General features: G+C 34.1%; 1 protein-coding gene across 1 annotated transcript; it reads left to right on the forward strand.

Annotated features, from left to right (window-relative positions):
- Nucleotides 1-4,190: 4,190 nt before the first annotated feature.
- On the forward strand, nucleotides 4,191-6,425 carry LOC145679775 (uncharacterized). The gene has a single exon (XM_081750332.1). It carries the CDS (start codon nucleotides 4,614-4,616, stop codon nucleotides 5,856-5,858), a length of 1,245 nt encoding a protein of 414 aa, XP_081606458.1. The 5' UTR covers nucleotides 4,191-4,613; the 3' UTR covers nucleotides 5,859-6,425.
- The last annotated feature ends 10,456 nt before the right edge of the window (nucleotides 6,426-16,881 follow it).

Raw genomic sequence — 16,881 nt, forward strand, 5'->3', positions numbered from 1 at the left:
ATGTTAAAGATAAATTTTCTATCTCTCTGTTCCTTTAGGATATGCCCTGTAATCAAACTGACTTATTGAAAACCCAATTTGAGGTAATTAGGTACGAACTATCTTGCAAAACTTCATTTCAAACGGTTATGTGATTTTCCTGTGATGCGATCACAAACAACAGAACAGTGTCTATTCCAGTGTGGCGAAAATAATTACATAAAGTAAGGACCCTTTCCATCCCCAATAAAAGCCAAATTTTCAAAAACTCCAGAACACATGTCTGTTTTTCTGAACATTATCTAACCTGCAACACAGTAGAATAGTTTGCCTTGTTTTTAACTTTAGAGGTTTCTGACCTACTATTTACTTTTTGAATTTCAAAAAATGTTAAAACTCTCTCCCTCCCTCGAATCGAAAATAATAATTTTAAAAATAATCTTCGTACACTATTAAATCTGGTGAAGATCTATCAGGGTACAAAATTTGGTGACTCAAGGTGACTCCTCCCTAAGAGAAAATCTGATCACACACACACACACACACACATATATATATATATATATATATATATATATATATATATATATATATATATATATATATATAATAAGGATATGGGTAAGAGGAAGAAATGTACCACAGATATGCTCTGTAAGCTAAAAGAGACGGATAAGCAATGCAAGTATATGGTTTACGAAAATATGGTAGGCCTAGAGTGAGAATGTAAGAGGAACCGGAAGAACCCCAAGAAAATTCTCAGACATGTTATCGCCCATCACTTATTCACATGACTTGAGATCTAACCAGAAATCCCTCGCACCAAAGGTAAGCACTTTGTTACTTATCCACTGTGTCTCACAAAACTTTTATTCTTGTTAAACGTATTCTATGTGAAATTAGTTGTTTTTTGCTTCGTAATCGAGAAAAGTTGGAGTCTTCAAGTGAGTTTTATTTTTTAGTTTCCCCATCAGTCGTCCCATGCGAATGTTTGACTGATACCTTTATCATACTCGCTCGATTCGATTTCCTTCCAAAAAATTCCTCCGCTTGTCTCCTTATATTTAACTCTTCTGTTGTAAATTGCTTCGCAGCTAAGCATTGGATTGTAAATAATTAAATATTATTATCTGAAGTGCTTAAATGAATCAAATGAAGATTTGTTGTACTCATTAGCAGCTTTATAGAAGTCCTTTGATGTACCTTTTCTTTTAAAAAATAAAGACTTTCTTTACTTATATAATATTTATCTAAATACGTAAAAAAAAAAAAAAAAAAATGGAACCAACTGTTCTTGCTTCTAAGCGGGAGGTTCCGGTTTGAAGGCGGTGGCCAGCCATTCTGGCTTTAGATTTTTCCAGTTTTCTTTAATCCTATCAAATGAATGTTGAGAAGGTACCTTTGAATAGGGCGCATAGATACTTACGCCGGTAGTTTTCCACTTTTCCTTTTATGTTTGATTGTTGTTGATTCCATTATAAATTAGCTTGTAGCCCATATCTTAAACAAAACTTAACCTATAAATTCATTAATGGGACAAATAAAATACTTCCTTATTTTTCTAATGTAGTAGTTTTTTTTTAAAAAAAATAATAATAATAATATCAGAGGTAAAACAATCTTCTGAAATTTTAAGTGTGACATTTTAGTGATTTCGCATAACTTATCTATCTGAAATTTAGCATGCACACCCTTTATACACCTTCGATTCTCACGGAGAAAATAATTTTCGGTGTTGAGCAACCATAATCAAGCAGTGGGCGGAATTATTGAATTAAGAGGTAGCGAACGACGATCTAGATAGCCCGAAATAACGGCAATAGGAGTCGGTGTTGTAACTTCACCATCATCTAATTAAAAATCGTCTGAATGTCGTAACTCTTTCTGCGCTGAGAGTCCATGCGGTTACTCTTATATGAATCAATTTGGATACAGTTTCTCTTCATTCTTTGAAGAAAGCCATATAGATTATGTATAGTAATCTTTTGAATATTTGCGGGAGAACTATCAATTTTGCGGATTACTAATTGTCTTCCATCCCTTTTTCGTAAATTACGATGCGGTATATAAATTTCAATCATAAATAAAGAACAGATATTTTAACACTACGAAACCAAAACAATTGGTAAATTTTTATTTATTTACTAGCTGAATGTACCTATTCTTCGCATGGGGGCAGTATTTGGAAGTCATTGCCTGTGGAAGTATTATCATTCATTTCGGCAACCGCGAAAATCATTGATTTGACACTAATATCGGTCAGTTTGGATTATTTTTACATGTCTCGGTATCCCTCCCCCCACTGACTCCCGGCTCGCATACAATTGTAGCTGAATTTGTAAATCATCCCTAATGGAAGTTTCACCATAGATCTCAGCGACCGCGAAAACTATGGATTTGACACTAATAGAATATCGGTCATTTTGGATTATTTTTACATGTTTCGGTATCCCCCCCCCCTTCCGCTGACTCCCGGCCCGCATACAATTGTAACTGAATTTGCAAGTCATCGCTAATGAAAGTGACACCATGGATCTCAGCGACCGCGAAAACTATGAGTTCGACACTAATATCGGTCATTTTCTACTAATTTTACATGTCCCGGTAAACGCCCCCCTGAGACCTCCCTGGTTAGAATTTTGACAAAAACGCTTCGTCTTGGTCTAGAGCCTGCACCAAGGTATCCGTGACCAAATTTTGGTAACTGTCGGTCCACTCGTCTGGTCACCAGGCTGTACACAGACAGACAGACAAACACACAAACAAACTCTTAATTTTATTTATATTATATTATATTAGATTAGATTTAGTATTAACAATATTTATTAGTCCCTTGTTAATAATAAAAAAAAAGATGTTAAAAAGTATTTTTGTGACCTTTCTCATTCACTTAGCGAATTATCTGCGGACAGTCGGGAATTTACTTTATTTAAAATTTTTAGTTGTCCGCGTGTTCTGTAAAAAGTTCAACAAACTCAAACAGTTGTACACCGTTTTTTAAAAAATCTTGAAATATTTCCATGAAGGAAGCACAAAATAATTTAATTTTAAGGAAAATGGTTTTTGTTCTTTTTCTTTGTGTACGAGAGAAAGAAACACGATAAAGGAAGTTTAAAATTTAGTGTAATCAGAAACACCTCCATGCCTTACTTCCAGTATTTGGAAACGTTTAAAGATGAAATCTTTGAGTTTTACGTCCCACGGTTATGCCGGTGAGGCTAAAGGAGACGGTGATAATGAGAGATGAATGAAATGGTGGAATGAAGAAAGTGGGAGGAAACGGGAGTACCCCGAGAAAACCCACGAGCACGGTGTTTGTCCACCACAAAGTTCACTTGGCGGGGGCTGGGATCGAACCCGGGACCCCAAGCACCAGAGGTGAACGCTCTTCCACTGAGCCACCGTGCCCCCCAACGTTTAAAGATGATTGTAATTTACTTTCAAATTAATATTTTAGCTTTATAGTTGTTTTTCCCATGGCGTTAGATTTATGAACTTCAGCTACATTAATGACGTATGGTTAATTTTAATAAAATATTTATTTTTAAAAATACAGATTCTTAAAATATTTCTTTTTCTTCTCTTTCCTGAGTCTTAAACGAACCGATAATCTCAAGAATGTAAGAAATGAAAAAAGCGTGGTTGTTGCTGTGATTTTATTATTATTATTATTATTATTATTATTATTATTATTATTATTATTATTATTATTATTATTATTATTATTATTATTATTGTTCTTCTAAGTTAAGGTGAAGACCCTAACTATACCGAGTCTGGTAGGTCTAATCAATAAATTTAAGTTGAATACCATACTTCGAACCTAGCATTCTCTTATTTGTAAAGTAATTTATATGAATAAATTTCACATAATGAGTATATATATATATATATATTATATTATATACTCTGTACGTAATGAGCTATTTCTATGATACAGCTTTATTATTCCTAATTCTTATTCCCTTTGCAAGGTTCTCCCATAGCCAATGAGAAAGATTCTATTTGCGTGGAATCTGTCGAATGCTGTGAGTACGTGCACCGCTTCTGAATGCTTTCTGTCGGGTTCTTTGACTTCGTGTATGGGCGGGAATGATCCGAGAACAAAATGGCGGTAAGCTCCACCCAGAGCGATCTGTTTGGTCCGCCTGTTGGTACCGCCCACCATGCGCAAGAGAACCGTACTCGATCAATGAAGACGAAGAGGTGGAGTCGACAATCTGTTGTTGACCGGCCCCCAGCCACAGCGCGAACGAGTGAGAATGGGCAAAAGGCAAGTTAGCGTATTGTGATAAGAAGTGGCTTGATGTGTGCTTTTATTATAGACCGAAAGATATCTCCACGGTTTTGACATTTTGTGACCAAGTTTTATGAAGTAGTGACATATTGAAACTAGCACGGAACGATTTACAAAAGCATAAACACCAGTTTTGCGCTCAATTTCCTATTGTGTATCGTGTCGATATGTGAAAACGCGTGTGTTTTTGTGCAGTGATCTGTTTACACGGAATGTCAATACCACATGGTCTATTTGCAGGACAAAGTTCACCAAATTACTTTCTCTAATGGCCACCACATACTTGTCTTGTATGTCCGGCTGGCCATTTGGGACAATATAAACTAACTGTGAAAGGATGCCTCGACCGAGCAGGGACAGTTATGGAGATCAAAAACCACCCTACTCCTACATCTCCCTTACAGCAATGGCCATTTGGAGCAGTCCAGAAAAAATGCTCCCGCTTTCGGACATTTACAAGTTTATTATGGACCGGTTTCCTTACTACCGTAAAAACACTCAAAGGTGGCAGAACTCTTTACGCCATAACTTATCGTTCAATGACTGTTTCATTAAGATTCCTCGCAGACCTGATAGACCCGGCAAAGGGGCTTATTGGGCACTACATCCTGCGGCTCTTGACATGTTCGAAAACGGTAGTTTTTTGCGCCGCAGAAAACGATTTAAACTCCCAAAACCCGAGAAAGACGCTCTGGAGGCCGGACTAGCTTCTTTAACTAATCCTATGAAATATGTGGATCCAACAGGGCCGGGACCTGGTGCTCCGTATGGGGCAGACAGTGCAAACATGGGACTAAACCATATAACCCCACCTGACTTTTCATTACATCATCCTAGTGCCGTGAGTGTTGGTGGTGCTATGAATAAGCAATCCTTCAGTATAGACAGTATCATGAGTTCCTCAGACGTTACCAAATCTTCTAGTAGTATCGGTCCTATTGTTCCTCAACCTATTTTAGCCAGATCTTCTTGGTCCGCACTGCCTTTTGGGGGTGCATTGTCAACAGGTACCCCCACATCAGCAGCAGCACAGTGTTTCGGAGGAGCGTGCCATTCTCAAACATCTTGCCTACATCCTGCTACCGCTGCCGCATTTGCTAATACTGCAGCTGCTGCCGCTGCTGCTGCTGGACTTGGGACTTTAGGCTGTGCAAGTTTACCACAAGTGACTGCAGCGGCATTTTTGTCACTTTCGCCCGGATTACATCCTCTATACGCCGCAGCGGCAGCAGCTCTTTCTTCCGTGGCGGCCTTACCGCTCAAACCAACCGCCACACATCCCCTCGTACCGGTGTCTCTGTCTTCGTCGATCATTAAGCCTCATCCTGTGCCAGCATTTCCTGATCTTAGCAGTTTAAGGACATCCACGGCGGGAGCGATTGCAAGATTTTCCTCAGCATTCCCGTCAGCAGCCTCTGGTTCGACACCCAGCTCCCCAACGGGCTCCACGGGGGCTCAGTCTGGTCCTCTGGAAGAAGATGGATTCCCTTCGCCACCAGGAACACCTTTGGACGTTGTGGAGGATTCTAATTCGGCGTCACCTATCGTCATGAACCAGCAGAGGAATCTGGAAGCAGTGTAACTAAAAAGAGGAAAAGGACTGCCAATATGTATGTATATATAAATAGTCATAGTAAGTTACTATCTGCTTGCTTTGTCGAAATTGAAATAGACTTTTATTTTTTAACAATACGCAAAAGTAAATAAAATACTACACGCTAGTTACTGTACAGTGTTCATACCTCAAAAACTTTCCATTAAAGAAAAAAAGTAAGAAAGAACTATTGAACATTTTAAAAACCCAAGAAAAACCACTGTACAGCATTTTTTTTTTTAAAAAAGAAGTTTCTTGGGGAAAGTTGTTGGCCATGTTATTTCGTGTGAGACAATTTATCATCAGACTTTTAGAAACAAAAAAAAAATCAATAACTACTTGATCAATCTCTACTCTTCATAAATTATATTTAAAAATATCTATATATATATATCTAAAGAGAAACGTGCAATATTCCAAACGGGAAATATACTAAGTTGTGTTTGTATGTACAATGTGTTGACTTTTTTTTCTGGTATTGTTGTTGTAGAAGATTATGTAGAAAAGAAAAAAATATCTTGATCTCACACAATACAATGTTCCTTGTAAATACAATACGAGCATTACGGTTTTTATTTCTCTATAAAGTCTTATATTCTCTATCCCTACTGTTCATATGAAGGATATCATAATAATAATTGTTCGTTTTCTCATCGGAAATTTAAATGAAAATATCTTCTGAATTTTTTTTAATGCTTTTCTCATGAGATTTCATATGGATTCCGCACGTTGGAGGAAGAAGATATTCTCGAGAAAGATGGATTTTATCCTGAAACTTCTCTTTCAATTAAGAGCAAATATGTACTAAAAGTCTTTAAGTAAGAATCCATACTCTTACCGAAGAAAAAAAAAATCATTAATAGCTCTATTATGCATCTGATGAAGGCAAGCTATTAATGGAAGATTTTTCTGCTTTGCCCGATTTTAGATTCTTACTTAAAATTATAAATTAGAACCTAAACCAGACTATGTGATATAGATACAAACTAAAAATCTAAATGAAGTTTTTCTCTGAAAGAAACACGGTTAAGCCTAGACATTTTTGTTCTTAAGTAGTCTATGTTTAATTTGCATGTGGCGAATATAAGTGCAATACACATAACATACAAAAGATTCATATTGTTTGGTCAATAACCGGAGGATTAGAGTATTAGTTTCGTCTGACGAAAAGACTTTATGCTTTCTATAAAGAAACACACACACACACACACACACACACACACACACACACATATATATATATATATATATATATATATATATATATATATATATATATATATATATATATATATATATATATATATATATATATATATATATATATATTTCATTGCCCGACCAGAAATATATGGGACAATCATACGTACTTCTGTTGGTTTAAGAAGGGCATTTCTTTTTCACGTTTGATAAGAAAATGTGGCTTGAATGGACATGTCAACTTTTGAATATAATCTCAATCCAATATAAGATATCGGGGAGAAAACTAAACTGAACTTTCGTTACTTTTTCTTACGTAGTATTAGCGTAGAACGTATGATTCTCTCTCTCTCTCTCTCTCTGAAAAAAAAATCACACTTCCAAACATGTTGATGATGGTCATCATTCGCTCGTGATTTTTCACATATTTTCCGAAGCATTGTGGAAGTCAAAAAATTAATATTTCAAAATTTCTCAAAGTAGTTATTTAATAATTAGATAATGTTATTATTAGTGAAATTATTTTTATTTTCGACATTATGTATTCATAATGTTATTATTAGTGAAATTATTTTTATTTTCGACATTATGTATTCCTCATTTAAAAGAATAGGTCATCAAATCAATTATGACAACATATGCTGTATTAGAGTTGTTTACGACATAAAAGTTGAGGCTGTATCGTCTCAAAAACTTGTCTCCTTTCGGAAAGTGTGAAAAAAGATTACTCTCGTCTCGTCTCATAGCCTGAACACCCTAGATTTCATGAAAAATTATATTTCTAGAAAAAAATTAAATCTATCTTCAAACTGTTGATTAGTTAACTAAATAATATTTTGTACATACTGAAAAATTAAACAGAAATTTAAATATGAAATATTAATTCTTCCAGTACCTTGAAAGTTAAAAGGAACCGGTGGAATTATGGGCAAAACTTAAATGAGCAACTTAACTAACAATGATCTAGGCTAATTTACGAGATACAAAAGAAAATATATATTTCTAAAAATTCGATATAGCCCCAATAAACAAAAGGGAACTGGAATAATACTTAGAGGGAAACAAGTGAAACGAAGCATAGTAAGTCATATATCATAAAATTCATAGAAATATATACAATGTAAAATTTCTCCGTCAAATTACAACAGAACAATACAATCGCACTGTCATGACATTCTTATTAAATTATAGCAAATGTTATAGAATATTATTGACATTACAATAATGATCAATAATGATAACTATTTATAATCGTTTATTTCATATGATCAATACTTTTCAACTTAAAAAAATTCATGTAATTTAGCAGAAGTATTCTACATATTATATCAGTATATATAATTCTCAGTGTTCTGTTATACTTTTATGTGGAATTCTTCCAAAGTATATAATAATTATTAAATATAAGGTGCTTTATCTAATGTCGCAACCTCAAATATTTTTAGAAACGAAACAAGAAATGGAAAACCTTTAGTAATATTTTCTCAATTGTCTATACTTTCTAATTTTGTGGTATCTTGTGTTCGCTACATACGTACCTTCAGAAGTATGTTTCCCATATTTTATTTCCTTTCGAAAATATTGGAGATAACATTAGATAAAGCACTTTATTTCAAATACTGATGTATAAATACTTCCTTCTTTATGCCAGGCTATTATATCAGTGTTACTATGTAGATGAATAATTAGGTAAAACAATTAGTATGGTAACTATTAAATTCGATTAGACCATTATTAATTCTAATTCTCAATTCTTACTTTAACATAAATTACTATCATTTTAATAGCAATTAAATTTTACTGAAAAATTTTAATCTATTCTGAAACAAACAACGAACTGTATTGCTTACCTCAAATAGGAAATAACTGGCTTGCATGATCAAGCGGTCTAATCCATTCGAGTGGCAATTGTAATGCCTATCTATCGCGACTTCAAATCTCGTTCATCCCATGGGTATTATTATGATTTTGTTTCTTGAAGTTTAGCATCCCTTTCTTGTACCGAGGCTACATGAGACGCGGATCTACAGGTGAAATCCCAACCACACTTAATAGGTTCAAATTTCAATTCTCTTGTAGCAGGACTCAAACTGGGATTATGTGAATCAAATGTAGATAGCCACTAAATCTGCAGGGAGGGCTGGCTGTTGTTATTGTCTTTCATCATCATGTGGTTAATACATTTCATATCTTACTGTCTGTTTTATCCTGAAGGATGAAAACCGTGCTACGTAAACACCAAAAGTACAAGTACAATTGAATCGTTGAGTTCGAAAACCAGTTATCTCCATCGAAAATAATTTTAGAGTAGAGACAAATAAAACTAAATTAATCAATATGCATCTGATATATAGGCATGTTTTCATTTTTGGACGGCAAAATATGGCAGTTTCTACGGTCCAAAAATGAAAACATGCCTATATATCAGATGCATATTGATTAATTTAGTTTTATTTGTCTCTACTCTAAAATTATTTTCGATGGAGATAACTGGTTTTCGAACTCAACGATTCAATTAAAGAATTATAAATTCTTTGTGAAATCAATTATGACATGATTCACCTTAACGATGAACTATGAAACGACAAACAACCCATCATGAGCATTTACTATTTCATTATATACGAGTTCTAATATCATATATTTTATATCTACCAGCTCTTCGGAATTTGATTAGACCCTATCTATTCAGCCCATCAAATAGTTCTGATTGACAGTGATGGCTTAGTGGTAGAGGAAAATGAAATGAAATATTTCACGTTAACCTCGAACGATTATGCCTTTTAGTCTAAGGGAAACGGATGGTTAATGCAAGTGAATGATGATGAAAGAATTACTGGCAGGGACGTACGCAGGGGATGGGTCCTGGAGGTCCAGACCCCCCCCCCTGAAATTTCGACTTTTGTGTAAATTTAGCTTAATTTTAGGGGCAGTTTTAAGAATTGTAATATAAAAAACCCTTATGTCGACTTTGGACCCCTCCCGAAATAAATTCCTGCGTACGCTACTGATTACTGGAATGATAACGTAGGAAGATACAGGAGTTCCCTGGGAAAACCCACAGACACGATGATGTCCATCACAAGCTTACTTGGCCAGGGATCGAACCAGGGGATCCCAGGAACCAGAGATAACCGCTCTACCACTGGTCCGTAAGTCTCTGGTTCGATTCCAGCTCGAGCTAAGTGGGATTTGTGGTTTACAAATACCATATGCGATGGGTCCCCCATTTCCTCACATATTTGCTTCTTTTTATCATTTCATTCTTCCTCATCGTCATTGTCTCCTTTAGCCTGCACGACATAATTGTGGGACATAAAAATGAAATATTTTCTTTTTCTTTTCTTTTCTTTATGTTCATTTTCAAATTGTTCTTAGTTTACTGTATATTCTCAGATATCAACAGACTTCTCGCCGGACGAAAAATATCATTTCTGGCATTGATTATAGTATTTCAGGTAAAAAAAAGTTTGATTGGGAAACCAAAATTTTATTTATTTTTTCCTAAGGATAGTTCTAAAATGTCGCTATCTAAAATAGAAATATTTTTTGAGATATTCTTCTCTTTATCAATAAACAGGGGAGAAGGTTCACGTCAATTACGAAGTCCAACAATTGCGATCAATTGATAATGTCAAAATATTATTGAGATTTCCTAGTTTGAATTATTATTATTATTATTATTATTATTATTATTATTATTATTATTATTATTCAGCATTAATAATAAAATACCGATTTTTCACACTTTTTCCAAGCTTGAGAATGGCAAAATGGTTGAAATTCCAAACTATGTGTTTGGATGCATTTATGCCATTTTGGAGCCATTTTGATGCATTTAAAATTCGGAAGGTTTCTAGTCACTTCGTGTTTTTTTTTGTTTTTTTTTTCCTTTTAATATTTGCTTAACTTGTACTAAGAAAACTGGAGCAATAAAGTATCAGCATGGCCATGCGTCGTCAGTTCCAGCAGAGATTGTGCATTAATCCAGCTTCTGAACTTGGGTGAAAGCTCTGAAGCATTTTCTGAATTTACCAGTAGTTCTTACTTATGAACGATTATCTTAATCATATCTATGTATTGTTTCTTACTTTTATGTTAAGTTCCCTTCTGATAAATTCACAATTTGTGCTTTCTGCTTCCGACCTAAGGTGGGAAATCAAATCTTGGATCTTCGGAGTGGGATCTACCGAAGAATGCATTTAATCTTATTATTTTATCCTTCTACCGCATTATTAGTCCCGTGTCTCTTCTTACTGGTAAGAAGTACCTATCTTCACAGGGAATATCATGATAATGGAAATTTTCTAGCCAGTCGTGTACAAAATAATTCAAGAATTTTCCCCATTAGCAGGAGCTTCATCGTGGATGAATAACAAGCCTTCATTTTGGAAATATTTTGTCTCATCCTTGATGCTCTCGAAGTCAGCACGAATGATATAAACTTGTATAGATTGCTTACTTCAACTTTTAAATACGTTGTAAATCATTTGACCGTCCACAGCTTGACCGCTTCTCCAAGATGCAGTCATTCGGTTTTATAAGCAAGAAGACACGACAAATAATTATACTATTGTAATCTTCTTAGCTATGTTGTCATATACCATTACGTGAGTAATTTTCTGACTCAACAGTTTTCGGCTAGTTTTTACCCTCGATATTAAATATTAATCTAAATTTAATGTAGACTTACTTATAGGATGATTAATAACGTGATCGAAGTTGTCACAACTCATAATTGTTGAAATGTCGACCGTCAAAAGAAAGTGATCGCAATTGTCTCTGGTTTTTCACAAATCGCAATTTCCACAGGTCGTAATTGCCAGATATTCTGAACAAGATACCACAGAGCTGTTAATGCCACAGCTAAGTTCAAAGTAATATTTTTAGGATTGCCTGCAAGACAAAATTGGTTGTTTGATTGGAGTTTAGTGTCCCTTTTAGCACCGATGCTATGTGAGACGTGAACGTGCAGTACATACTGCGTTCAAATTTCAATTTCAGAGTGAATGAAACTCACGACCCCGAACAGCAAAAGTGCGTGAGGTTGTCTCGAAAAGTTGTCATAAATAAAAGTCTTGTCTCGGAAAGTATGAAATTTTCCAATCAGTTTCTATTTGAAAGAGCTTTGTCTCGTGTCGCATCTCGTCAGGTAAATTCTCTCTCGTCTTATCTCCTGGACAAACATAAACATTTCGAACTGAGTATTGATGCATAGTTGTAAAAATGTCCTTCATTTGATTTTTATTTTACGTGTAACTACTGTTGCTCATGATTTTTAAAAAAATGGTTTTCGCGCCTCGTCTTTTAATTTTTGTAGAACTTTCGTCTTTTCTCGACTCTCAATTTGTCGTCTCTCTCGAGTGTCGAAATGCTTTCCTTGTCTCGGCTCGTTCCGTAAAATTATGTACAAAAATTATGCCCTTTGTTCTTAATTTTATCTAGGAATTATCAGAATTATTCCGTATCATGAGAGATCAGCGAAGGCTGTGATATTCTATAACATTTAAACGATATTTATTAATTAGTTATATTGCGTAATGACTTGCATATTTTTTGAAACGTTGATAAATGTTCTGCATTGTGTTCGTAGACTCGCTCTGTCAACTTCTTGTACTCGTTTTCGAGACGAGACGAGACAAGAATTGTCTCGTTTCGTTGCCAACACTGAGGATAACTTAGGAATTAACGGTCTGCATGTCATAATATTTCACAAGCTTGTGTAGCCAAGCTTAATCCAGATTGAAAGAGTTCTGTTGTAAAGTCTTTTGAAAAATGAAACGAAGGGCGATTTTAAAAATAATTGAGTTCTATTTTGAATTTCGGCTGTTTCCTGCTGTAAGTTCTCTGTTAAGTATCAATAGTGAAGTTGTTTGTGTAAGTACTGAACGGGCTTGTTATTACCCAAATTAACCCTTTCACAGAGGAAGTCGACTTTTGTCGACAGAACCAAATTTCCTTAACATGCGAATGTCGACGATAGTCGACGTGTTAAAATTTGTTTGTCCGTATCTTGGCTTTGCCGAGAATAGTCGCCAAAGTTGTACGGTTCATTTTTGTTTGTGTTCTATTGTTTTCGATAAACAATAGAAATCACACAGAAAACCTTTGGCGACTACAATCGACAAACCCAAGATACAGACAAATTTTAACACGTCGACTATAATCGACATTCGCAGGTTAGGGAAATTTTTTTTCCGTCGCCTTCCACAGTGAAAGGGTTATAAAAGGGAAAGATCAGTCTGTGGACTATATTCTGAAGTGTTATACAACTCTGCCTAATAGATTTGTAATTTTGGTTGTAGAAAGGCAAATTGCATAATGGAAATTCATTATAACAAACGGCAAACGTTTCATTGCGCCATTCTAATTCCTAGTAGTAAATAGTCACGCTGATAGATGTCGATACGTGCACTATCATTTGCCTGTCTGGCGCTAATAGAAGTCGCTACGTACGAGATTTTTATGCAGAATATAATAAAGTCATGAATAATTGCATAAAATATATGCAATGGAGTCAGGCACATATTCAAAAATTTTTGTTGGGAGGGGTTCAAGGTTCTTTTTTGGGGGAGGCTCAATACTACAAGACACTACATCTATGTAGATTCAACCCCCAAAGAGACAATAAGACTACTACCTATATTCTCAGAGAAGTATGATAGGGTCTAATATTATTTTGTTTTCATAAGGAAACAAAGAGTAAAGATGAAATGTAAGATCAAATCTTTATGCTACGTCAATGATTTCTCTGCTAAACAAGTCTAGTTTTATTTAAAAAGTGTACAAATGTATGTGAAGTTTCGAAGTTTTTGAGTGGGGTCTAGAACTGGTGGGTGCGCCCTTGAATAGAATTTGCGATCTTTGCTGTGCAAACTCAAAAAGAACCAGTTGGAAATGCTCGTAGAGCATTGACAGAACAAACTTAAAAAGATTTTTTTAAAATTTATATATATATGAAATTGTACATTAAATTTATTTGATTAAATTCAATAGATAATACACTTTCATATTAGGAACCTGGTATTAGGAGATCTATTGAATTAGCTATATTCAGCTGTCACTTTTTATCACCGTATATATACTGAAAATGCAGATATAACCAGTGGCTACCCGTTGCTATTTGGTACCAAAATGTTCACCATCCTCTTAGGTGATGATCAACACCAATATCATCTCTCCATGACTTACTGTTTCCAAAATATGGATCCTTAAATCACTCGAAATCGGAACTTTTATGGTCAATATCTCGGGAACGGTAAGACTGATGCAAAAAATCCCATCACTTCTTTGAGATAGTTTTTGATGCTCTATCGAATGGTGGGCTCAAAATTGAAAAAAAAAATCGCAAATAACGGACACACACAGAGATACAAAATTCAATAACGTACTTTTTTTTAGTTCGTTGAAAATAAATAAATTTGCTAAAATATAAACAATTAAAGCTTTTAATTAAACACAATTTTTGCCCTAGTGCACAGCGGGCGGAAGACTTGCACGCAATACCTAGTTTTAATAACGTTCATCCTTCATGTGAATTTTTCTTTTAGAAAACTCAATCACAAGGATAGACGTATACGAAAGGCTCGGGCGAACCTAATGATAAGCGCCATCTTTGGTGAAATTGAGTTATTGCATAAGAACGTGTTGCGATCGAACCGCAGAAGAAAAAAAAAATGAAATGAAATTTTTGAGTTTTACGTCCCACGCTTATGCCGGTTAGGCTAAAGGAGACGGAGAACCGCAGAAGAGTATGTAGGTAATTTTATTTCGGAAATGTATCTGAAGATGGCAGGAAAAGCTTGTTTGGTATTTGTCATTGCATTGAACTGCGTGGGAACGGTCAACCTTGTTTCTCAGTTTACTCGAAAGTTAGAAAATGTGACTTATCTTTATATTCCCCCGAGCCACTCATATTGTTTGCGACTGATAAAACTTTTCCAATCTTTATCGAATTTTTAGCATATTGGTAGTTCTTGGCGAACTTAGTATGTATTTAAATTACTATGGTATGCAGGCGCTTATGAAGGTGAATTAGAATGTAATGTTGAGTTAGTTAAATTATGTGAGGTTCTTTTCAGGGCTATGGATCATCAAGGTTGTGGTTTCGACTTAGTAAAATATTCCCAAAATAAATAAATAAATAAATAAATAAATAAATATTATAACTCTAATTGCTATTTAGAACAAAAATCCATTAAACAAACGCGTTATTATAAACTACAATTTAAAGCATAAAGAAAGTCGACATAATGAGACAATTGATTAAATGTAATGTGCACTCATAATAAAGACTTTTTTAAGTTTAACGTCCCACGTTTATGCCCTGGGAATAAAGGAACCGGTAATAATGATGGAAATGAATGAAATAGTGGAATGAAGAAAGTGGGAGGAAACAGGAGAACTCCAAGAAAATCACGCACGTGGTGTTCGATAATAAAGATTTGCTAAAGAAATCAATAGAGAATAACTGTTCGATCTCATTGGGAAAACTTACTAGTTTCAAAAATGCATAAGTATGACCAAGGATGAAAAGTTTCTGTTTTTTATTTATTATCTTTCCTTCTATTTCAATGCCAGAGCTCGGATAAAGTTAACAACTTTCAGGAAATTTTTAAATTAAAATTTTAAAAAATCCCGCAAATTTGCAAATACATGCAAATGTTTAATTATTTCAGACTTGTGGACGTCTCGTTAATCAGCAATCGACGCCACAAAATTATTTGACGTTAGTTCCATGATAAAAGTTAAATTCAGAAATACTTTCATATTTCTTTTGCAAAGTGATCTTGCTTATTAGGAAAATGTTTAATACACGCATTTCACACATCAATATATATATATATATATATATATATATATATATATATATATATATATATATATATATATATATATATATATATATATATATATATATATATATATATATATAGTGCGATATTGTCTGCTAAATCATGACATTTTGACATTAAATATTTATAGTTCTTTTATTATTTTAGGAATAAAATGGCGCCTCTTATTTGCGAGATTTTTTTGCATTGCCCAAGAAATAAAATATATTATTTTTCTTTTGCTTCACTTCAAGTAACTATGTAAGGTAACAATAAGCCTGATTATAAATCAAATATTTGAAAACGACTTATTTCCATGGTCTTAATGTTAAATAGAAGTGTACTTAATTTGAATAGTCATTTTATAAAGATTAAGTTTTAGTCAGGCATGTTTCATTAAGAACGTAAATTTTTACAGAAAAAAATATTGTGGAAAAGTGCATAAAACTCCGGGATGAGTTGTACATGAACACTTTCAATTAAATCAACGTATAGACATTAAAATTTCAAAAGTTAATTTTTAACATTTGCGTAGATATGTATCTAGACATTAAGTTATTAAAGTTAAAAATGCATTAAATTTTTGCAACATTAATTAATGCACTTTGCAGATATTAACTTGAACATTTTTTTCTCTTAAGCTTACTCAAATGAATTATTATATCATCGACTAAAGAGCAAGATTAAGATACAGTATAGATATCTGAGTAAAATTTCCTTAAGTTGCCATTAACTATCATATATATACGGAACAAGCATACACACAAACAGTTTAATAATAAACTTGAATAGACTCTTTTGGATTTTCAACGAACTTAAAAAGTTGGTTACTGAATTCTCTATGTCGGTATGTGTGTGTGTGTTGTGTGTGTGTCTGTTATTTTCGTAATTTTTAAATTTTGTGCCCCTCATTCGATAGAGCATCAAAAACTATCTGAAAGAAGTGATGCAATTTTTCGTGTCACTCTTACTGTTCC

The sequence above is a fragment of the Thermobia domestica genome, chromosome 2 (assembly GCF_964235325.1).
Source record: "Thermobia domestica chromosome 2, izTheDome1.hap1.1, whole genome shotgun sequence".
Lineage (NCBI taxonomy): Eukaryota > Metazoa > Arthropoda > Insecta > Zygentoma > Lepismatidae > Thermobia > Thermobia domestica.